We start from the raw sequence: 22,801 nt of genomic DNA on the forward strand, positions 1-22,801 counted from the left end.
GTCACAAAATTTCCTTCAAAATCTCCTGTTGCTCTTCGTGCGTGAAGTTGCTAGCAGTGCAGTTGAGCTCATCGCAAAAAGCTCGGACTAGAACAGGGGCGACTTGCTGCACGGTGACGTTCTGCCCAAGCAGCTTGGTGAGCGACGTCACCTCCTTTCCGACTAGGCCGCAGGGCACTATGTGTCTATACCAGGACAACTCCGTGTTGCAGTTGAGGGCCAGACCGTGACTGGTGATGAACCGGCTGGCGTGAACCCCTATTGCGCAGATCTTAGCATTGTTGACCCAAACACCGGTCTCGTTTGGCTCCATTGAAGTACGGACACTGTCCACCCCAAAGTGTCTGCACGTCCGCATCACTGCCTTCTCTATTAAACAAACGTAGCTGCGGACGCCTAGGTTCAATTCCTTCAGGTTGACAATGGGGTAGGCGACCAACTGGCCGGGCCCGTGGAAGGTGATCAAACCTCCGCGGTTGGTTCGGTGGAAGTCAGCACCCAGGCGCCTCAGCCGCTCCTCCTCGTCAAACGGGTAAGGGTTTGTCCTGATTCCGATGGTGTAGACTGGGGGGTGTTGAACAAGAAGAATCACGTTTTGTGCCTTCTGTGTCTGGTGGCGAGCAGCAAGCACCTTCTGAATTTTATACGCTTTGTCATATCTGATTGATCCAGCGGCCCAGTAGCGTAGAAGGGGTTGCATCTGGAAAACAGATTTAAAAATTAAGAAATCAGAAGTCAGCCATAAGAAATTATAAATAGGTTGATTGCGAGACTATGTATTTTATGTCATTCATACATTTATTGTTTTGGTCACGACTCAGTAAGCGTCCACGTACTTTTTGTGACTCAATTACTGGGATTTAACAAAAGTTGTTTACCTTGACATGATGGCATGAACGAATTTTTGGCGCGGGGGTGGATGATAATTGTATCTGGATGCTTATTGAGTCACCATGATAATCCAAACTGTACATTATGTGTCTTTTTCTTAAATAAAAACAAAACAAAGGGACCTATTTATCATACGACTCTCTCTAACAAACCTTTATAAAATTATGTATCTATGAGATTATATTCCTTGTGCTGTTATAACTTAAGGTCGAGGAAAACTGCATCGCAGCTATGTAGATATGTAGTTCCTAAATAATTTCAATTATAATAATATAATTATGTAATCAACTGTGCCTACTGATGACACTGGCTCACACTGGCTTGAGCTTTGACATTACTAACGATTACTAAATTTTCACTGTCAGCTTCAGCTGATACTCTGAACTTTCAAACCTTGCGCGCCATTCTTCGTTCTTGCAACTTGCAACCAATCGTTCGCTCGAAGCTCAAAGAACAAGTGACAGTCGCTGATGACGCTGATTCGTCGCTCCGCTCTCCGCTCATCGCTCCCTCGTTTGTTTCGTTAGTCGTTGATAGTTGTCGATGTCGACGATCGTTTCGTCTCCCGAAGCCAATTGCAACGCGCGTCTATCGCTTTAAACAAATCTTCAATTTTCTGTAAATTTCGGACACACATTCTGTAAGTGTTACAGTTTATTAAAATTTGATCGGATGCGTTTCCTAGTCGGTCTTATTTATCGCTCTAGAAAGCGTGGTTTTCGACGCCAATTATGTTCTAGAAACAAGCGTCGCCGGGTGCATTTCCCGCCATCTCGAATCTTTCTCTAATAGATTGGAATTTTAGCATTGATTGATTTTGTCTTTTAGCTCCATTACTTGCAAGTTACGTTCATCTTGGTTATGCGTCAATCCAAAACGTGCAATCTTTTTCTCCCCAATATGTAATTTGACGGATTTCTACGCCCTATTGTAATGAGATTTGATAATAAATAGCATACATACATATTATGGAAAAGTTAATTTTCGCCACCCCTACTTTAACATGGGATTCTCATAAGAACTGGCGAGATGTGTAAACTGGCAGAAACTGTTATGTACTTTACCATACATCAAGCATATTTATTCTTTTTATTCGTGTCTTAGAGCAACGCATTTTTTATCCGCATTTTTCATAATTTGCATTGAAAGGACGCTTCTCCATTTTCAAACATTCCAGACACACACACACACGAAAACCTAAACACATAATATTTTGTTGTACATAAACAACTCTAACAAGTTTCTTGTGTATGCATCCTTGCAAGTATGTAGCTATGTATGTATTATTGAAATGTTTGTCGTTGCGGGGTGGCCGCACATTTAGGAAAGGGAATAATGACCTTCTCTGTTTGACTGTTAGAGACTTGACTTATTTATTTCACACTCCGCACTCTCTGCGTGCACACATACATACATTCATGAAATACCTGAGTGAATACTTGGGATATACATACATATTATATAGCAATTGTGAAGACAAAATTTGATCTGTTAGGATCTATATTAATGTATTATTTTAAAATTTTTGAGCTAATATTTTATAAGCATCATCTTGTATTCCCTTAAATTCTAAGCAAACATAATTATGTAATAAATGAAATGAATAATATCAATGCAAAAACTTTTACATTTAAGTGAATGGAGAATCTAATTAATTTCTTGTCACCACCGTAAAAAATATGGTCAATAAATTATGAAAAAAAATGACGTGAATACTTTCACTGAATTATAATAATTGTGTTACACCATTACAGACAGCCATGTCCAAGAAGCACGATGATGCTGGTGACAACCAAGAGGAGGAGGAAGAATACTCCGTGGAGAAGGTGCTGGACAAACGCATAAGGAATGGAAAGACAGAATATCTGCTTAAGTGGAAGGGCTATTCAGAGTGAGTCTAGCCTTGCGAGTTTAAATTTTATAAAGTTCTAAGTCTAAGTTGAACACATTTTAGTGCTGACAACACTTGGGAACCTGAGGAGAACCTTGACTGCCCAGATCTCATCTCTACCTTTGAGAACAGTCGCAAAGAAAAGGAGATGAAGAAAAAGGAAAAGCCTGAAAAGGAGAAGGCTAAGAAGAGACCAGCACCAGCTTCTGTCACAGAAGACAAGCCAAAGCCACCACAAAAGAAGAAAACAGCAGAGGTAGCTTTAAATTCCACAATTTCTAGGTGTTTAATTTTGAACTTAAGATTTCATTGCAGGAGGACAGTAAGCCGCGTGGTTTCGCGCGAAACTTGGAACCCGAGAAGATCATTGGAGCCACAGACTCCAGTGGAGAGCTCATGTTCCTGATGAAGTGGCAAGTCAATTTTATTCGATACTTGCAGTGAGAGTAACGCAAACGCGTTGTTTGCAATAGATGCCTGGGCTTCTCAGTCACACACATTTTTGTTAAATATGCACTGAAGCAAATTTCTACATATTTGAATTTTTTGCAGCAGTATTTTTCAAGATTTTTAAGATATCACTAACTTAGTTTCTTGATACAAAATGGTACCATTTTGGCTAAACTCTGCGCGGAATTAATTCAGAGTGATAAGCTATTAGTGAAATTTAGTGAAGAAAATTAACATGCTTTCATACTGTACTGCTACTGTATTGGCACCTCGGCCTTGGTTCAAGAGTACTTAAGATTCCAAAGTAATTTTTTCACTGCGGATCAGCAAAGCAACTTGACCTTCTATAAAAAAAATTAATACCGTATAGTAATAGTTATAGAGTTCTTAATCAGCGATTTTTGAAAACAAACGACTTTTCCCTCTGCTGAATAGTGTCAAAAAGAGAAGACTAGTGACTTTGGCTTTGCTCAGCATAATGGTCAAAACGGGACATTTTTCAAGGACTCTTAAATTCTCTGCATACTGTAGTTATGATTTTTGTTTTGGGTGTAAACAAACGCTGATTTGAGACCTAAAGGGGCTACAACACCCGACAATAACAATACTAGAACGTTTTTTTAATATCATTTACAGCCAACCATACTGAATTGATTTCCGCGCACAGATTATTAGCTATTCTTTAATCTTAAATACATATTATAAATAAGCTTAGATTGATTGCATGCATTATGTTGATGCAAACGTGTTTAAGAAGTTGCATATGATTGTGTATATATAATGAACCGGGAACCACTGCAGCACTCAAAAAATTTCCAATTAAAATGTTTCCATAACGAAATTCATGAAATATTTTCCATAATTTTGTGTAGGCATAATTTTCAATGAACAATAATAATAAAGTTGGATATAAAATAAACAAATTGTGATGCAAATGTCATTTTAATCTTATATTATGTGATTTTCAGGAAAGGAACTGACGAAGCAGACCTAGTACCTTCCCGCCAGGCCAACAAGGAATGCCCCCAGGTGGTGATTGCCTTCTATGAAGAGCGACTCACTTGGCACCAGTCAAACCATGATGAAGTTGAGGCGAATGAAAGTTAGGTTTGGTACAAAAATCCTCTTTTCAATTTGTATAAGTATAATTTTAATTATGATACACATTATTTGTAAGTGGAAGGAGTTAAAATTTTGACCCTTAACTGTAACCACTTTAACTTCACTTAGCTGTTCACTGTTCAAATCAAATATTCGCGAATTAAATCAATCTTGATGTACATTATGCCATTTTTTTATTTGGAAAATTACCTGAGAACCAGTGAGAATTAGACTATCAATTGTTATTCTTTTTTCTTAGGTCTTGCAGGGGGTTTAAGAGAGTACTTACTACTTATTTTAAAGTCACGCGCCTTTAAGGAACGCCATCCTGAAAAGTCACGGAAACAATTTAATTCTTGGGCTCGTGTTTATCATTTCTCAAAATTGTTCGCTTTTCTGAAAGCCTTACCCAATTTATTTTATGTATTTATTTATTCGTTAATTCAAATTGAAACGATATTATAATGAAGAATAAGTTAAGTGATTATTGTAGCCAGATTATCTATAGTCTTTGGTCACTTCTTGAACATATTTGGCATGTCAGTTTGTCATGAAAAATCTTTCACATCGGTATGCATTTTTTGGATTCCTCTGTGAGCTAACTTGCATAAATTGCTCCTCGGCATATTTTTAGTCAAAAATATAAGGCAGGAACGTGAACCAATTTAGGTTACTAGGTTAAATAGCAACGCAACCAATTTATCTTTGGACCTTATAGTAAACATTCAAAAAATTTGAGCCATGAAAATTGTTTTACTCCGCATCAGCAAAGTAGCTTTTGTAGATGTTGTGCTATCAAACATGTTGCATTCCCAGATTCCATTAAACTTTTTATTTATGTTCTGCACAATTTAGGAAGGGAGTGTAAAATATTCCATGTCATAGCTATTTGTTGTGATTCAGCTGTGGTGAGCGAAATTTTAAGCATCAAATAGGGTTCGTTCAAACAACAGGTTTTAATGTTAATTCATTGTTTATTTGTTTACAAAGATTTACAACAAGACATATAAACGAGGAACATAAATTAATTTGCAATTTTTTAGGAGTGCAAGTTTTGTACAAAATGAGATAGCTACAAAACAGTAATAATTACACACAAATGCGATATTTCAATAACTTAGTAGACATATCCTTGCGATCCGGTCGGGCCACGGTGGGAAGGTGTTCCGTAGTTGGGGGAGGGAGCGGCTCTGCTTCCACCCGCATTGAAGTTGTCCTGAGAAGCACCGAAGTTCTGGGGAACCTGCTCAGCGTTGAAGCGGGGTCCAGAGGGTACTCCTGCGGGAGAATAGGGACCACTGTTGGAACCTCCTGCAATGGAAGATGATTTCGGGTCAGAAAACTCACTAGGAGTCAGATCATTGGAAGCGGAGGTTGAGGTTCCTTGAGCTGGCCTCACGTTTTGGCCCGGAATAGCGTTGCTTCCTGTAAAAGTGTTTGATGCGCCGCTAAAAGCAGGACTAGTTGTTCCAGACACCGCATTAGGGCGATTATCAAAAGCAGGACTAGAACCAGGTTGATTAAAGGAGCCAGGTATCGAAAAAGAACCGAAGCCAGGGTTAGTTGCTGTGTTTTGACCAGTACTTTGTTGGACCTGGCCAGGTCTGTTGGCAGCTGAATTTAGGTTGTTTTGCGCTCCCTGTCCAGGACCAAACGCAGACTGTCCCTGTCCAGGGTTGGGAGCAGATTGACCTTGTCCTTGCGTTTGGCCAGGATTGTTAGTGGCTGGGCTGATAGGTCGTTGTTCAGGGTTAATGAAAAAATTTTGTCCAGCTCCCGCATTAGGGCGATTATCAAAAGCAGGATTAGAGCCTGGCTGGTAATAATTGCCAGGTGTTGAAAAAGAACCAAATCCAGAATTAGTTGCAGGGCCTTGGCCTACATTTGATGGCTGGGCTTGACCAGCGTTGCTGTTTTGCGTCCCTAGTCCAGGTTCAAATGCAGACTGTGCCTGTCCGGGGTTGGGAGCAGGTCTTTGGGATGGACCAGGATTCACTGAGGGATTGGTAGTGACTGGCCGTTGTTCAGGGTTAACGAAAATATTTTGTCTGGGATTATTGAATGAACCTTGGAAATTCTGAGGTTGGTTAGTATTTTGCGGAAGCGAGGAAGCAGCGTTTTCGTTAGTTGTGGGAAGCTGGCCTTGCCCGCCAGGGCTGGGCGCAGAATTTCCCACTAGCGGCTGAGCGAAGTTAGTCTGGCTACCCACAAACACCGGACCACCAGCTATCGGTGCAGCGTTACCTTGGGCGGGAGCTCCATAGTTGCTACCTGGAGCCTGAGGGGAGGGAGAGCCGAATGTTGGGGACGGTGAGCCACCGAATCCGGCGTTTCCGCCGAAACCTTGGGCTGGCTGGCTGGACGGTGCAGAAGGACGCTGGTTAGGCGCGCCGTAGGTCGAGGAAGGCTGCTGCGGCTGCTGAGCGCCAAAGTTGTTGCCTCCTGCGCTGGGGGCGCCGTAGTTCTGGGAAGGTTGCTGCTGGGGACCGAAGTTGTTTCCTCCAGCAGAGGGCGCTCCATAGTTCTGGGAAGGAGCAGAAAATCCGCCCTGGCTTGGTCCTCCTTGAGGGTAGCCGCCCTGGTTTCCACTGGGGTAGCCTCCTTGTTGCTGAGCACCGCCAGCAGGGGCAGAGCTAGGGGCACCGTACGACTGAGAGGGCTGCTGGGCTGGGCTGGAGCCTCCAGATGGGTATCCTCCGAAGCCACCGCTGCTGGCGCCTCCGAATTGCTGCTGGTTGCTCAGTGTGTTCTGCCTGGGGTCGTTAGCATAGGTGTTGCTAGCAGGACCAAGACCAAAGTTGCCTGTGAAAGGAGATATTTAAAATATTTTAGTGCAAATTCTCGTTTTTCTCGTTTAAGCTTTCTTAAGGCTCAGAGTTGGGACTTAGAAATATGCTATGACGAAGAGTAAAATAAATAATTTAAGATTAAATTAAGCCAATGTTGAAAAAAATGTTCTAGTGGCTATAGAGGTGTATCAGAATAATTTCAATTGTACTCATCCGAGGTTGTTTAATTTAATCATACAAATAGATATCCATTTGGATTTTAGTTTGGAATAGCTGCACAGTTGTATATAGAATTTGATTTTGTTTTTATGTGCAGACCGATTAGATATCCGTTCCAAATCCGTTTTTCTTTATGGGATGGATCAGGAGTAACAATTAACACATCTGTTTTTTGAGATATTGGCTGTTAACGAAACGAAAATATTTGATAGAAACGGCTTTAATTTAATTTGGTTTTTGCTACCTTTTTAAAAATGTTTGATTTACTATTTTGATATACGTTGAAAATTTTTAAAACGTAAAACTAACCATTGTTGGGTGTTCCGTACGACTGAGAAGGCGCTTGAGCAGCTCCAGTATTTCTGCTGGGCGCTCCATACGATTGAGATGGTGCCTGGGGCGCGGCGTTAGGTGCTCCATATGATTGGGACGGGGCCTGTTGACGAGGGTTTGAGGCAGCAGGGGTCGGGCCTTGGGGTGCGGCGCTGGGAGCTCCATACTGCTGGGATGGGGCTTGAGGTGCGGAGTTAGGGGTTCCATAAGTCTGAGAAGGCTGCTGGGGAGCGGAGTTTGGGGTGCCGAAAGATGGGCCGGACTGTTGAGGGGCGCCGTAAGTTGAGGCAGGAGCCGAGAAACTAGGCTGGCTTGCGCCACCTCTAGGGTATCCTGATCCGCCAGCATTATTATTCTGGTTGCCGAATGACGACTGCTGCTGGCCAAATCCAGCACTGGGGACACCGTACGATTGAGAGGGCTGCTGAGGGGCGGCATTGCCAGGAGCTCCAAAGGACTGGGAAGGCTGCTGTCCAAATCCAGAAGCAGGACCAGCACTGGGAGCGCCGTACGATTGAGAGGGCTGAGCGGAAGAGGGCCTAGAACCTGAGGAAGGTGCACCGTAGCTAGAAGAGGGCTGCTGACCTCCAAATCCACCGCTGGGACTAGCACTGGGAGCGCCGTACGATTGAGAGGGCTGAGCGGAAGTCGGCCTAGAACCTGAGGAAGGTGCACCGTAGCTAGAAGAGGGTTGCTGACTTCCAAATCCACCAGAGCTTCCAGAGGACTGGCCTCCAAAACCTGAGGGGCCTGCGTTGCTAGGTGCGCCGTAAGACTGCGAGGGCTGCTGCTGTTGCTGCTGCTGTCCGCCGAATCCTCCCTGCCTTCCACCGCCGCTAGGTGCGCCATATTGTTGAGAAGGTTGCTGAGGCCTACCAGCACTGGGGGCGCCGTACAGACCGGATGGCTGTTGAGTACCAAATCCTCCGGCACCGCCGCTGGGTGCTCCGAATCCGCCGCTGGGGCCGCTGCTGGGTGCTCCATAAGACTGGGAAGGACGCTGGGCGCTGGGAGCGCCAAAGCCCTGCGAGGACTGCTGGGGAGCGCTAGGGGCACCATAGCTCTGCGAGGGTTGCTGGGGGGCTGCAGGTCTGGGTCCGGAGGGTGCGCCATAAGATGAGGAAGGCTGCTGTCCGCCAAAACCACCGCCGGATGGGGCGCTAGGGGCGCCATAAGACGACGAGGGAGCGCTGAACTGGCGAGGTGCGTTGTTTCCAGATGAACCAAAGGAGGAGGGCAGACGACCGCTGCCTTGACCTCCGGACAGTCCTCCGAATCCAGGGCTCTGCTGAGAAGGAGCGCCGTAGGAGTTGGACGGCTGCGACTGCGGGAAGGAAGCAACAGTCTGACCGTTCCTGCTGTTGGGCGAGCTGCCGGTGTTGATGGGTCTACCAGGCGAGAACGCGGGAGGACCATAGGAGGTAGACGGCGTGTTGGCGCTGGCGATCGGAGCTGAAATCCGGAAATTATGGGGTGAGTGAAAGATTCAATCTTTCTGGGGGTTTTACCCTCTCGCTTCTTGGCAGCAGCACTTTTGCCCTTCGTCACGGCTGCGTCGGCGGTAATCGCCAGAGCAGCTAGCAAAACTGCAAGCACCTGAAAATCACGAGGTTTTAAAATTAAAATATGTGCTATAAATAAGGAAACGGGTCTACCGTCGCGTTTTTTTATCAATTATATCACACAGGCGTGTTATGATGAAATTTTGAACGATCTTAGGATTTTGTTGCGTGCATCCGCTAAAAAAATAATGATGATAGCATCAGGAAGGTGCGAACAAGTGCAGCTCAAAGCATTGAATGAGCGGCGGCGGCGCCCACACAATGCCTTTGCGTGTGAGACTTGTTAAAACTTTCGCCCTCTAGTAATTACTCTGCGCGCGGCATCAGCCTGTAGGAAATCTGGCTTTGTGTATCTAATTGTAATTACAGAGATTGAAAATACAAGCAATGCACTCTGCAGTTAATCCAATTTTATTGTTATTCACCTAATTTGACCATTGTCGGTTTCTCTCTAGGTTTCTAAGACAGCAATTTAGTGAAGTGTGATGTGAATTTTGTATGTGGATGAAAGTTAACTGGTCTTTACTGTAAGTGTTAACTTTGCAAAATTAAAATTACTCCACCAGACATTCAAGTATAATAATAAAAACTTGAGATAAACTTTAATTATATAATTAAGTTAAAATTCTTGAACATTTAACTAACTAGCAAGTTACATATTAATTTACCGATTTTTAATATTATATTGTTGGGAGGAAAAAAATATTTGCTTTTTCTATTTTTCAGAGATTGATACTTCATCTATCTAGAGCAAAGTTTCAGTTTTTTTGCAATGAAAAAAATGAATAATTTCGCATATCCTGATGTGACGTTTTATGTATATATAAAAATACAAATCATACTTGTCATGGAAAATACTTGCAATCTTTTAGGTTGCTGGTTGTTGCGGTTAAAAGTTACTATTTTAAATACATAAAGAAAATGGTTTAACTCACCCTCATTGTGGGATGCAAGTGCATTTTTCTGTGCGGTGCGCAAATGAAGAGGGAAGGTGCGACTGTGTTGTATTATCCCGAGAGGCTGTGCACACTGATGACTACCTGACACGCGAAGTATGTTTTATAGTCGATCCTCCCACCAGCATGTGCTGAAGTGCATTTACCACAATCAGCCGCGTCTTATCAATGGAAGGGCAGAGGAGCAGACACCTCGCCAGCGGCAGGGGTTACTGCCTGCAGCGTGTTGTGCTTTACCGCCACCAGTTACCTCAGGAAGTGAAAGGATGAGCTGCTTCATCGGAGGCTGCTTTGCATACAACACTAAATTATTATTTCCACGGTGATGTCATCCCCCGTGCTTTGATCAATAACTGATCGTGTTGACCACTTTATTACTCAATTAATTTTTCAACGCTCAGGTGTAAAGCGTTTCAAAATCATTAAACTGAACTCTTCGCCTGTAAAAGTACGTCAAGGCTACCTGATTTAATTGTTACTTGATCTCTCGTAATAACTTTTCGTATCTGATTCTCGTTAATTTTAATGATTTTTATTTGTCAATTTTGAAACAAAGCGGTTAGTGCAAAACCTTCAACTTGAGGTCCCTTTACCACACAAAATTATTTTATAATCGAGATTTTTATTGTTGCGTGCCTTAAAGAAGAATAATCTGCAGTAGTAAAAAATTTAATTAATTTCGAACGTTTTATTTGGCACATTTTAAGATGTGCTCCACAGCAAATTTTGTAGGTTAATGATCAAAAACTCAAAACTATAAAAACAGCAAGGAAAAATATTTTAAGCTACTCAGAACCAGTGGTTTTCAATAACTTAATAATGAATTTTTTATGGAAATTTGAAAGTTTTGCAAAAAAATTTGACGACCAAATCTTAACTCTGTAGGATTAATAGTTAATTGAGGATTACCCCCATTCCTTATCTCAATTTATATTTTTGAATTTTGTTAATAACAAACAGTAGGTCAAAGCCAAAGACACTTTTCATTAATTTCGGTCAGTACACCTGTTCATGGGATGGATGGGATGAAAAATTATAAGTTACTTAGTATCACACTAATATGTGTGTCCTTGAAATGCAAATTGCATGGGTTTTTGCGCAAAAGCCACAATCACACACGCATCTGAATAGCGCACCGATAATGACTAGATGGCCATAATAAATAGTTGCATTTCACGATGTGTGCGCATCTCATAAAATTATTTATTGGCAGAAATAATGCGTGACGGACACCGATTTGACACACTATTGTGATGTAAGCGTGCAGAAAATAATTTCTATGTTCGGTTTGGCACAGAAAAGAAGCATTCATCTCGGACATTGTCATAACACTGCAGATATCACAAAAACTTTCCCCGCGCCAATCCGTGAGAGTCCAACCCAGGAGATCTCAATGCGCACGCGGTCCCGGCACTGCATGCATAATGCACAGCACATGCCATACAAATGCTCTCCAAGCATATGTTGAATCATTTGGAGTACATTAACGCGATAAATTTCACGCCGTGTGGCTCCTTTGAGCGCACGCATTTAATTATTCAATAATGACATGGTAGCAGTTAAAAGCGCGAATTTCGTTTCGTGCTTCACTAATTAACACGCGAACCCACTTAATTTATTTTATCACAAGCACGTCCCTGCAAATGAAGCTGATTATTTAAGTAATATGCATAATGGTATCTTGCATCTTTCTTGATGAAGAAGTTGGTTTCACTTTTCGTCATGTTTCGCTCGTGTGTACATCTCCAAAATGAGTAAACCGCGCGGTGGATTTTTTTATTGCTGATTGTAAGCCGTTCAGGGGTGACGGATTTTCAACATTATTAAATTAGTGGGGAATTCGATCTCTGACATTCTTAAAGGTTTAACATTATTTGTAATATTTGAAAGATTTTAGGAAATTAACAATATTTGGAAAAATTTGAGTTAGGAAACTTTACTGATGCAAAATAAAAAATACAATCTCGCAAATTTATAGATATTTCGTTGAATTGTATGATAAATATATGAATTTTCTTGAATTAATAAAAGCATAAGGATTAACCAAAAAAAAAGTAAATATTTATTATCATTTCGCATCATTTTGTTCTTGTCTAGTTTGATTTATGATAATGGTATCTATATATAGGCATTTGAAGAGCATCCAAATTATTTCATTGTTATGCAGTCCACTCTTTGACTCACTGGCAAGGTCGCGACTTTTCTAACGTAATGGTTCACTTGGTTCGTTTTTTAAATTCACAGAATTTGATACATTGCTCCTAGAATCACTATTCAGCGCTCTCTTTAAAAAAACTGTAGGACCGTGGATCGGTGGTGTCTTGAATATTAACTAGCAGAATTCGTCATCTCGGCTTTCTTTTTCTGCTTAATGTCTTCTGGATTTGAAATTCCGTACGTCAAACAGAAATTGTATCAAATTATTTGTTTTGCGTGACACACTTGGTATATATTATGATGAAAGTGAAATTTGTATGCACTTATCGTCGACTGAATAAAATTCAGCACCGTGTAAATATTGGCCTAAGCGTGCTGGCGTAGCGGACGCGGAAAAATTTTGCTCGCGATCACCACCTTTCGCATTATAGACAACTCAAAGATTTTTCGGTTGGATATATAGATTTAAAGATATCAACAAATTTGCTTAAAACAATTGAAAGAGGAAACAGGAAACATTCATGATCATTTTTAAGGCTCAAATAGTGAAATGCGATTTCTTATTTATCGTATAAGTCATATAATTATAAATCTTTGCGCGTGTGCGTCTCTTCCTGCGCTTATACATCAGTGCTGTAATTTATGCCACTTTAATGGAAATAAACATCTGCAATTGACATGAGAGTTTAGCACTTTCCTATTAAAACTCGTTTTGTATACTGTAGAAACGACGATGCTTATCGCAAAATATTGTTTAAGTAAAGACACACATGTGTTGAATTTTCTCCAATTAAGCAATGATTAGAATACAATATTTTTAAGATTGAGCTACGTGGATTATCTACTCAGTTAATATATAACGTCATGATTCACTCTATATATTTAGGATAATTGGTTCTTTTAATTTAAAAAAATATCATTTGAAAACATTTGAATCGGAGCAAATTGCACATTAAAATTTTGGTGCGTATATTTAAGACAGTTCTTTTTAGTAATTTCAAATCAACTATTTTTAAAACCGAAAAGATCACAGGTAGGTTTTTTATATAAAAACCCGGGTAGGGATGTAATAATTAATAGCGTCCTCTCCCTTTCCTCACTTCTGTAACCACCGGCGTTGACCAGAAAATTATGATGAAAAATTTTAATGAAATTTTCTTGGAGCTTTCAATGGTTGATGCATTATGCAATTAGTCAGCATCTTCTACTTTGTTAATTTTTTTTAAATGTCTTCTTTTTACAATAACCCTCTGCCTTCCACCTCGAAATCACAATAGCAATAGCTCACACTAATTAGGTCATTTCCATCTACATAAAGGTATAGTTAGTGAACAAAATGTCAAGCATGCACTGGATCGTCTGTTCAGCACGAAACAAAGTGTCTATTCATTCGCTTTGCTTACGCGAATTGTAATAAATTATCTCATGGGGTTGACGTAGACATTAGCGCCGAATTAATAATGCATCAAAACCAGTTTCACGTAAGCGTGCATTACATGTCTGGACCATCCGGCTTACTGTGAGCAGCAATTGGAATTCTGTGTGCGCTACTGAATAATAAGTATATTGAGTCAGTTTATCAGACGGCATATGTGTTCGTGTGCGCGCGGTTTAGCATCAGAGAAAGTTCATCACAAGCGCAGCATGTTCTTGCTCGGTAGACGCGAGATGCACCATTCAAAATAGCCGCCTCTCATTGTTCTATAATCCAATTGCAGAGACGTAAGTGTTTGCTTTTGATTTCTCAATCTGGATGCATAAATTTCTCGAATCCATCACCTTTTGTTAAGTAAGGGTCAACCATCACGGAAAGTAGACTATGGAGTGCTCTTAATCCGTGTGACTCATCATTGTGCAAAGATTGTTTACAAGAGCGCGAGTTTTATATCTTTTAATTGCGGTTCACGGACGTGAAAAACAATTTAAACCTTACAAATCATGTTCTGTCCTTCTGCAACCAAATTAAATTAAAATATCAATCATAGAACGTAATATTAAAAAACTGGACATTTTGCAGGTTTCAATATAAATTTTATTCACTATAAATTATTCATGTGTAAACTAGGTAATAACGAGCTCTCATTATCTCACAATATAAATTAAGGTGAGCCTTTCTCGTAGAAAAGAAAAGCTTTCGTGTTAAAGGATAACACGCGCATTGCGTGAAATGAGCCTCTATCTAGTATTAGAGCCAATGAGTAAAAATAAACACTACGAGAAAACATGGCAATATCTAATGCCAAGTCTGCCATAGCTTCGCTAAAAACTTTAAAGAACTGAAAACGGCCTCGTTATAGGTTTAAAAATTCTGAGTTCCATAAATATGTAGCTTCCAAATCGTCTTTTAGCCCCGATATAGTAACAGCATGCTTGTACTATAAAGCATTTAACTAGCCCACTTTGCAGAGCGCTCACCTTGCTCTCTCTCGCGCGAGCGCGCGCGCGCCCACCCCAGGCCACCCATGCAAACTTAACCCTATTGTACTTTTTGACTCCCCTTTCGACACGACTGCTCCTCGCTCTACAAGGATAAAATTGCAAGTATTAAGATGACTTCAGGGTTTATCCGACGACAAGTAAGAATGAATGAATGAAGAATGAAATGATTTATTTAAATAAAATTACCCTATTGTATTTTAAATAAATATTACATCTTTTCTCGTGTTTTTTTTATGATAATTTGGAGTAGTGCCTTCTTCACCGCAAAAGGGCACGAACCGACAAGGCTATTACCCTTGGTCCGATAAAATAAAACGTTTCTTCTAAGAATGGGAGAATACATCATGCTCCTTGTGGCCTTGTATAAATTAGTGAGTGCATTTTTGTTAAGAAATTTAAAAAAAAACTGATGAGGGTTGAATTGCACTTTCGCTATTAAAATCTTCATACTAGGCAGATAGCAGAAAAATCCACTGTTGTGGAGTTTGAGCTTTGTGGATACATGCTCACCTAATTTACTTTCATATTTGCATAATTATACATCTTATCATTACCATACCTGCTGTTTTATACTTTTAAACTGTACGTTTTACTGCAGTTGCTCGCATTAATTGGAAAAAATTTGCAAATGCCAAGGAATGGTTCAAAAGAGATCGGTATCTCGATCTTCTCAGGACGTGTTTGAAGAGCATTTATACCTTTCGCTGCAGATTGTGAGCTTTGTCGCACTCTTTGGCGAGTTAATTTCGATGGCGCTTTCCATACAAAAAGTGAGAATTGCGACTGAAAAGGATACTCTGACTCTCTGAGGTCGCTCGTTCTTGAAGCGACAGGTCATTCAGGTTGGAGTAAAGGTTTAATAAGCACTTTCCTCAGGTATAAATGCTCTTGTCGTCTTTCAAGACAGTTTTGACCTTTCACTATCAATCTTTTCAGACAAAGCTCTCTCAATCTCAACTGCACTCTAATTAAGTGTGAACTTCAGAGCAATGGCAGAAAATTCTGCTATGTGCTCGAGACGCAGAAAATGACGCAACAATTATTTCTGTGGTTGGAATACCGGCAGCTTTGTGTTTTCCGAGAGCTGACAAGTGATGCAATTCGCTGGAATCATCAGAAACACGACGAGTTATTGTTCTGTCCTAGGCGAACAGAGGCACGTCTTCATCCAATTTTACTGCCGCGCGCGTAGATTTTAGAGAGCAAATAAATTTTGTTTTAGCGTGCTCTCCGCGCGCGGTTAATAAGTCATGAAACGTCAATTAATCCCATCGCGGCGTGAAAGCTAGCGAGCAGCCGCCAGGTAATTTTGACGGTAGCTCCCAGGAGGAAATGAATTTTTCATGATATTGAAGAGCCGACGCATGCGGGTCAAAATTGCCTTTATTGCTCTGTCGAATAATTAATAACAACTGCACAGCAGCTTCTGGAAAAGTTTGCTCTATGCAGATGGACTATCAAACGAAAGATTGCATGTAAACATTATAAATTCAAAACTATCATTGTATAGTGCTTCTAAAATGCGATAAAAATCTTAGAATTGTTTTTGACAAATTTCTGTCTCGTGAATATTTCAAAAATAATAATTATGGTGTTCAAAAATTTTGGAGAAATTCAGGAGCGTGCATGACCGCAGGAAAAAATTAGAATCAAATTAGTCAAAGCTTCGATTTTGCCTCATTTCGAATATGGCGTGATGTTAAGTTTTGTAATTTTGTAATTTGAGCGCGATGCAGATAAATAGCGGCTACAAGTTTTGAAAACATCCTCATCAGTTACATATTTGTGAAACGCGGACTATTAAGACTTTCGCCCCTATTTGAAATGTGCCAAATTGTGAATGTGACTCATGGGACAACATTGCATGTTTTAGTTCAAACTCTTAAAAAATCCGATTATTTGAGATGTTTTGCAACAACAATGCATGATGTCGATTCGTTGGGCAGGTCGCGGGCGCACGGAACGCGACTCCTGGTCCTTTTGTCAATGTAACAGAGTGCCTGATCAGTGCCTACAATTCCAGTTCCACCGTCTGTGAAACAATCTCTCCCCGAATCTGTGTATTAAATGGTATGAACGAGAACTCTAGTGTATTCTAACAAAAATTTTTGATTGTATTTAAGCGTGTTAATTAAATGTCTCTCAAATAGGAAAATTCCTCTACTATCAAATCAGTGTAAATAATTAAAACAATGAGAACCAATATCCTTTTTTGCTTTTCAGGCAAAGGTTGAAACAAAAATTATACGACAAGTTAATACAAAATCTCACCCTCTTTCACTGTTCATTTTTCAATGTTTTTTTTCTGGATTTAGCAATGAATGGGGCAGGGAATTGTTATATTTAAAAAAGATGCATATGAAATTAAAAGACTGCCAACATTTTTGGGTGAAGTTAAACACGTTGATTTATAATGCCATACCAATTTCTAACTGTCATAAAATTCAGTTTCTAATTGCTTTAAGCTTTTAATTGTGTGAGACAGTACATCCTGAAAACCATCATACACACAATTGCTAATTTTACGTGCGCATGCAAACCGCAGAGAGGTTGTTCTCATTAAATACAACAGAGATCGGGCTCTTGACATGTGAATATATTTCTTGTGCAAGGAGAGTAACACACTGCTGAAAGCTGCTGCTCTCTCATCATCTGCTGAATGGGGAGCACTCTAGGAAATTGCATCTCCGCCGCGCATCTATATACGTGCATTTATTCTCACAGGCCGATTCTATTCCGCAATTATCCAGATTCGTTTCGCCTTGGCGGTTTTTCTCCATCTTTCACACATCCTGCTAACTTTGCCGGCGCTTAATTAAAATCAAATCATGATTCAATTGTTGCAAGCCATGTTTTGCTCTTCAAAAGGCCAGGATCATCGGTCAGAAAGGGAGAAAAAGCTGCGCTAGCTATCTCCTAGGCCCTGGATTAAATAAATCTATAGAAGGGAACAGCCTTGGTGATTGATGATGCACTGAAAAGCCACTCATCGGGCTTTATTGTGCAGTGTTTTCGATTCAGCGCCGTGTGTTCTCCTTTGTGGGCCGCCGAGAACAGCAAAACAATGTGTCCGCACGGGACAAATCACGATTATCCATGCACAAGATGATACCATTGGTTTTATTGCCAAACAGAGAAGTGTACGTGAAATGTGCTTTTCAGAGCTTTGTAAATGTGTTGCGACGACGGGTAACAGGGGGAAATTTATTATGCACCAACCTGCAACGTGCTCGGCCACACTGTTCTTCGAGGTCTATTCGCAAATAGGTTTAAGGACAAATTTAATAACATTGGATGTATGTGCTGTGAGACGTTTGCGGAATTCGAAAGTCTTCACTTATTTCGATAATACGAGAAACGTATACTCATGCTCCACTACAGAACGTTAAAAAAAAGTGAAAATATAATCTTTACAAAACAAAATCCATCAATATAAATGCTCAGGAGCAAGAGGCTGAAAAAGTGAAACATTTTTGTATTTATTACCTCACTTGTTTTTATTGCGTCTTTCTCTTTTCTCTCTTGCACCCACATGAACGATGATATATACTTACTACGGTGGCAAACTGGATCTCGCTATTACGGCACGAAAGTCTCATCCTCAGCCAATACACTAGAATTCCTGGAATGTAAACTCCCGCGATTTACGTGACTTGAAATTCATTTTGACACCAGGAAACTGTGATACTTATTTCTCTTCAAACAATGGCATATCATTGCAACTGTGCTGATTTATTTTAAGGCAAAGAGTAGATTTTTCGGGTAAAAGTTGATTTCCTATGTAGCGTAAATTTACTTCGTTGTGCTACTATATAGTACGTCAAGACGCATAGTAAAATTTATAAAATAATTTTGGTTTTCAATCAGATTGAAGTTGTAGAGCAAACTAAATAATATTGATGTTATTCTCACGATGAAACCATAAAATACACATTCAAAATTTAATTGCAAAATACAAAATGTGTTAGAAAGGGTGACAACTTGACTACAAAGACCCTGTCCGCGGGATTACAAAAGCTGGGTTGAGCCCTCGTGGATTAAAAATGACATCGCTGATAAGAGAAAAAACTTTTTCTTCTTATTATTTCCAGTTGATCAGTTCACCACAGTAAAGCTTAACCCAAGAAGAAAATTTTTATCCAACAGATTGATATCCTTTGATTACTTCGGATATCAGATTTCTTGCTGGATTCTAACGTACAAAAATTCAAATATGCAGTGCGGATTTATACAGAGCAAAATTTTCATTGAAATGAATCGATGCAGGCTATAAACATACATCATTGCGCTACAATATTAACGTCAGGATCATTTTTCCGCTTTTATTGACGGTTTATTTGTGCAATATTTGACCGTATAAGGCGTTATTTGGCATTTAAAGCCGCCGAAATTAGTATGCCTGAGCTGTTATTGTTATTTAGTACAGAATCATGACGTTTATTGCATGTTAATAAACCGAACATGCAGCGTTATTTGGCGTGTTTGCAAAAGTAGAGGTAGCCAAATAGATTGCAATTACGACACCTTTCTCGCACTCGAAGAAATTTCGAGCTCTCCTTCAATCTCCGTTAATTTATCCGGCCTTGCGGCATTTTCAACAAAGAGTGCAATAAAACAATCATAATTTAGAAGCACACTCTACTAGTGCGTTCGCCGGGACGGGAATGTATCAGGACTCCCGGAATCTCCCGGGAATTCCCGGTGCCAGGAGCCAAATTTTTGGAAGGGAACCACGGTCGGGACGGGAGTGGGAAAGTTTTTCCGGGAGCGGGAATTCCCGGTAACCTAGTCAAAATTCATATTTCACAACTAGCTTATAATTTTCATAAAATGATTAAAAAAAATTGTTAGGAATGTTTTGTATATTAGATATTTTTCACGGTTTGATAACTTTATTAACTGTCCTAATTTCAATTTGCGGAGTACAAGCTGCAATATTTCTTTTCTGTCATCCAATATTACTAAAAATGTTACAGAATTTTCTTTCATTGACGTGTGATGATTATCGCAACTTAAAAGAGTCGAAAGAGTAGTTCTTGATCAATATAAAATGCATTCTTTTAGGTTTTGTTTGAGTAATCTCTGCATTTTTACAAACACTGAATTTTATTTGCAACGTGGTATTTAACATGGCCCAGTAAAAATTGCCTCAGTGAATTTTTAAATCAACCCAAAGTATAATTTTCAACTTCAACACGGAAAATAAAAGAGCATGTAGTAAGTTTGTATTTGTAAATATGCGAGCTAAGAATTAAGTTATCAACGCACATGGTGTCTAACTTCAATTTTAAAATTTTTGGCGGGAAATCGGGAGCGGGAAAAATCGGGAAATAAGAATCGGGAGCGGGAATTCCCGGGAAAAATATTTGGTAAGGGCACCAGGAAATTCCGGTAACAGGAAACATTTTTTCGGGAGCGGGACTCCCAGGGAGAAAAATTTGCTCCCGAAGAACGCACTACACTCTACTAATCTTTTATTTGCGTAAAACGCAGCAGCTAGCGTTCCCCATTGTCGATTACAGTCGCGAGAGGACGAAAATCTCGCGCAGCAAGTCATTATTGAGCAAATAATGAAAAACGCGGTGCGGCCGTTGATGCGAATTCAAAGGCCGGCGATGCTTTGAAGAGCAAATAATCGATGGACTTTTGCTCATCGTGGGAGTGAGGCGCCACATTTTCGGGCGAGTGCACACCTTTTGAATCGACACTCTTCAGAAATGTCGTGCTTTAATTGCGTTCGCCTTGAAAACTCGGCAGATTTTTCGAAACAAACGCGCGCGCGTGCTTTGTGTGTGTGCCTATAGAGAAAAGAGAGCTGACCGCGGGATGATTTAGAGCAAGAGTTCAAACAAAAAACGTCGTCGCGCGATATAGATGTGTGGGAGGAATGACGGTGCATTTGCATTGGCGGGTTACGCAAAAGGTTCGGCTAACGCGGAAAGTGCAGTGAAATTGAGAGTAAAACATATCGAGCAGTCGTTTCGCAATGAATTATAAGGTGTTTGGAGAGGAGACGCGCGCTGCCTTTGTTTCAGTAGCAGTTTATTGTACTTTTTTATTTATAAAAAAGAATAATACATATAAAATGGGCTGGTGTTTCTCGCTTTGCCATTAAAGGTCGTGACCGGCGATAACAATCGACTCTCAAGAGTGCTAAGCTCCGTGTCGTGAATCACGGCTCAAATTGCCAATAATGCAGCTGAATTGAGTGTACATACCTAATAATGATGCTTGTAGTTTCTAAAAAAGAGAGAATTCATCGAAGTATTTAAGCTCCATAACATTAATTTAATAATGCATAGTATTTATATGCCATTAAAATGGGATAATATGTATGATCATTTGAAATACTAGCAAAGGCTATCTAATACCCAAAATAGTCTGTACTAGTCGAGGGTTCTGGAATTTAAAGTATTTTTAATTTTCATACAAATTGGTCATTTCATCATTTTCGCGTTTGCACAAGCTGTTTTGGATACTTACAGATATTCCAGATTTTATTATTTCTAAACATTTTTACGTATACCTTCCCTCGTTGATGCGATCATTTCAATTTATTTTTTGGTTTATGAAAATAATGTTATTATGTATTTCGTATATATGTTGTTGGTGTTACATTGATCTTAAAAGTGTTGTGCATAGTCTTTAATATATGATATTTTTAATAAAACTATATCAAAGAAATCTCCTTGTCTCCTTTGAAACTAATAAAAGATTTTAAGTGTTTGTAAATTCGGCAAATTCATATTTCCCTAAATGAGACATAACTATTTTATATTACAATTTATTCTTCCTACAAGTCTGTTACAGTATGAAAAATAGCACGACTTCAAAGTACACAGGGAAGAATGGGCTGCAGACACTACTGTCATACCTATTTTCGTTTCTTTTTCTCTGGCTGAACGGACATAAAAAATATAATGTTTATAGTTGCCAATGTCAAGATGACAATTTTTTCTTGACGACAGGTGAAAATTAATATTCTGCTGTAAAATTTGTCATAATTTAATTGAAATTACGAGTAGGCGTTCTTACTAATCAATACAAACCTTATAAAAATTAAAAAAATACCATAATTTTTACTCAATATAATAAACCATCATTACCATAATTTTTACATAATATTTACAGGAATTAATCTACTTTCGATGAAAACTTCAAAGCAAAATAGTTTGTGTTGCTTAGAATGCCTTCTATCGTAAATTAAAATATTTTGATTGAGTTGCTTAATATTAATTACAAATTCAATTTTAATCTTCTTTCCCTCCGATTTAGATTTCTTTACATAAAGCCTATGTAGGAATTAAAATACGATGTAATAAATAAATTATGTTGTAAATTTTGGTTGCTGCATGCTGCAAAAATCATTTTTTTTCGAAATATATTATAGGTGAACTAAATAGGTGAACTAAACTTTGTCCCCAAAAAAATAATAATTTTTTGAAAAACCGAAGCAAATTATTTAAACGTTTTGCATTTAGAGCTAAACAGGTAACTTCTACTGTTTCCTGTGTTAAGGCAATTTTTCTAGTGAAATAATACAGCAGGCTATAATAGTTTTTAATAAATTCCTCCTCAATTAACACATTGGTTTAGAGGAATTATTTTTTCAGGTGTTTCGCTACTTCTGTTCGCCCAGCAATACTGTAGAAATAATTATTATTCTTTCTCATTTATTTATTAAAAAAATATTTTTTGCGTAATCAACTATTGCAAAATAATGAACAAGTAAATACATAATAGTAGACAAAATTGCTATTGTGATCGAAAATAAAAGGATAAAAGAGTAGAGAAAGAGAACATCTCTTTTCATTTAAGGATCAAAGTTAAATAATGTCTGCTTTATGAAAGAGTGCGGCAACGGCGGCAACCTGCAATGCACCTGAGTGTGCAGGTGTTGCTTACAAGCTGCCTTCTAGCACCCTGTTAGAAAATTTTTTTAAGAGCGTTATTGTATAAGGAAGCAAGAAACATATTATTGAATTATTGTTGGAATATATTTTTAAGATTTTA

At 39.4% G+C, this 22,801-nt stretch overlaps 3 protein-coding genes across 5 annotated transcripts; 1 reads left to right on the forward strand and 2 right to left on the reverse strand.

Moving 5' to 3' along the window:
• Window position 1: 1 nt before the first annotated feature.
• Window positions 2-1,257, reverse strand: Lipt2 (Lipoyl(octanoyl) transferase 2). Of its 2 annotated transcripts, XM_065478165.1 has the most exons (3): window positions 1,190-1,257; window positions 1,044-1,139; window positions 2-700 (listed from the first exon to the last, which is right to left on the reverse strand). In XM_065478165.1, exon 3 carries the CDS (start codon window positions 698-700, stop codon window positions 2-4), a length of 699 nt encoding a protein of 232 aa, XP_065334237.1. In that variant the 5' UTR covers window positions 1,044-1,139; window positions 1,190-1,257. The 2 variants fall into 2 exon arrangements, with proteins under 2 accessions (XP_065334237.1, XP_065334236.1); XM_065478164.1 differs by lacking the exons at window positions 1,044-1,139; window positions 1,190-1,257 and adding an exon at window positions 879-1,027.
• Window positions 1,258-1,370: 113 nt separating this feature from the next.
• LOC135937060 (chromobox protein homolog 1-like) lies at window positions 1,371-4,517 on the forward strand. 2 transcript variants are annotated; one of them, XM_065480139.1, is made up of 5 exons: window positions 1,371-1,531; window positions 2,646-2,782; window positions 2,846-3,038; window positions 3,086-3,195; window positions 4,201-4,517. In XM_065480139.1, exons 2-5 carry the CDS (start codon window positions 2,652-2,654, stop codon window positions 4,337-4,339), a joined length of 573 nt encoding a protein of 190 aa, XP_065336211.1. In that variant the 5' UTR covers window positions 1,371-1,531; window positions 2,646-2,651; the 3' UTR covers window positions 4,340-4,517. The 2 variants fall into 2 exon arrangements, with proteins under 2 accessions (XP_065336211.1, XP_065336212.1); XM_065480140.1 differs by having other exon boundaries at window positions 3,098-3,195.
• A 770-nt stretch (window positions 4,518-5,287) lies between these two features.
• On the reverse strand, window positions 5,288-10,383 carry LOC135936409 (pro-resilin-like). The gene is made up of 5 exons (XM_065479207.1): window positions 10,172-10,383; window positions 9,183-9,270; window positions 7,651-9,126; window positions 6,578-7,135; window positions 5,288-5,644 (listed from the first exon to the last, which is right to left on the reverse strand). Exons 1-5 carry the CDS (start codon window positions 10,193-10,195, stop codon window positions 5,451-5,453), a joined length of 2,340 nt encoding a protein of 779 aa, XP_065335279.1. The 5' UTR covers window positions 10,196-10,383; the 3' UTR covers window positions 5,288-5,450.
• Between the last annotated feature and the right edge of the window lie 12,418 nt (window positions 10,384-22,801).

Source organism: Cloeon dipterum, chromosome 2, assembly GCF_949628265.1.
Source record: "Cloeon dipterum chromosome 2, ieCloDipt1.1, whole genome shotgun sequence".
Classification (NCBI taxonomy): domain Eukaryota; kingdom Metazoa; phylum Arthropoda; class Insecta; order Ephemeroptera; family Baetidae; genus Cloeon; species Cloeon dipterum.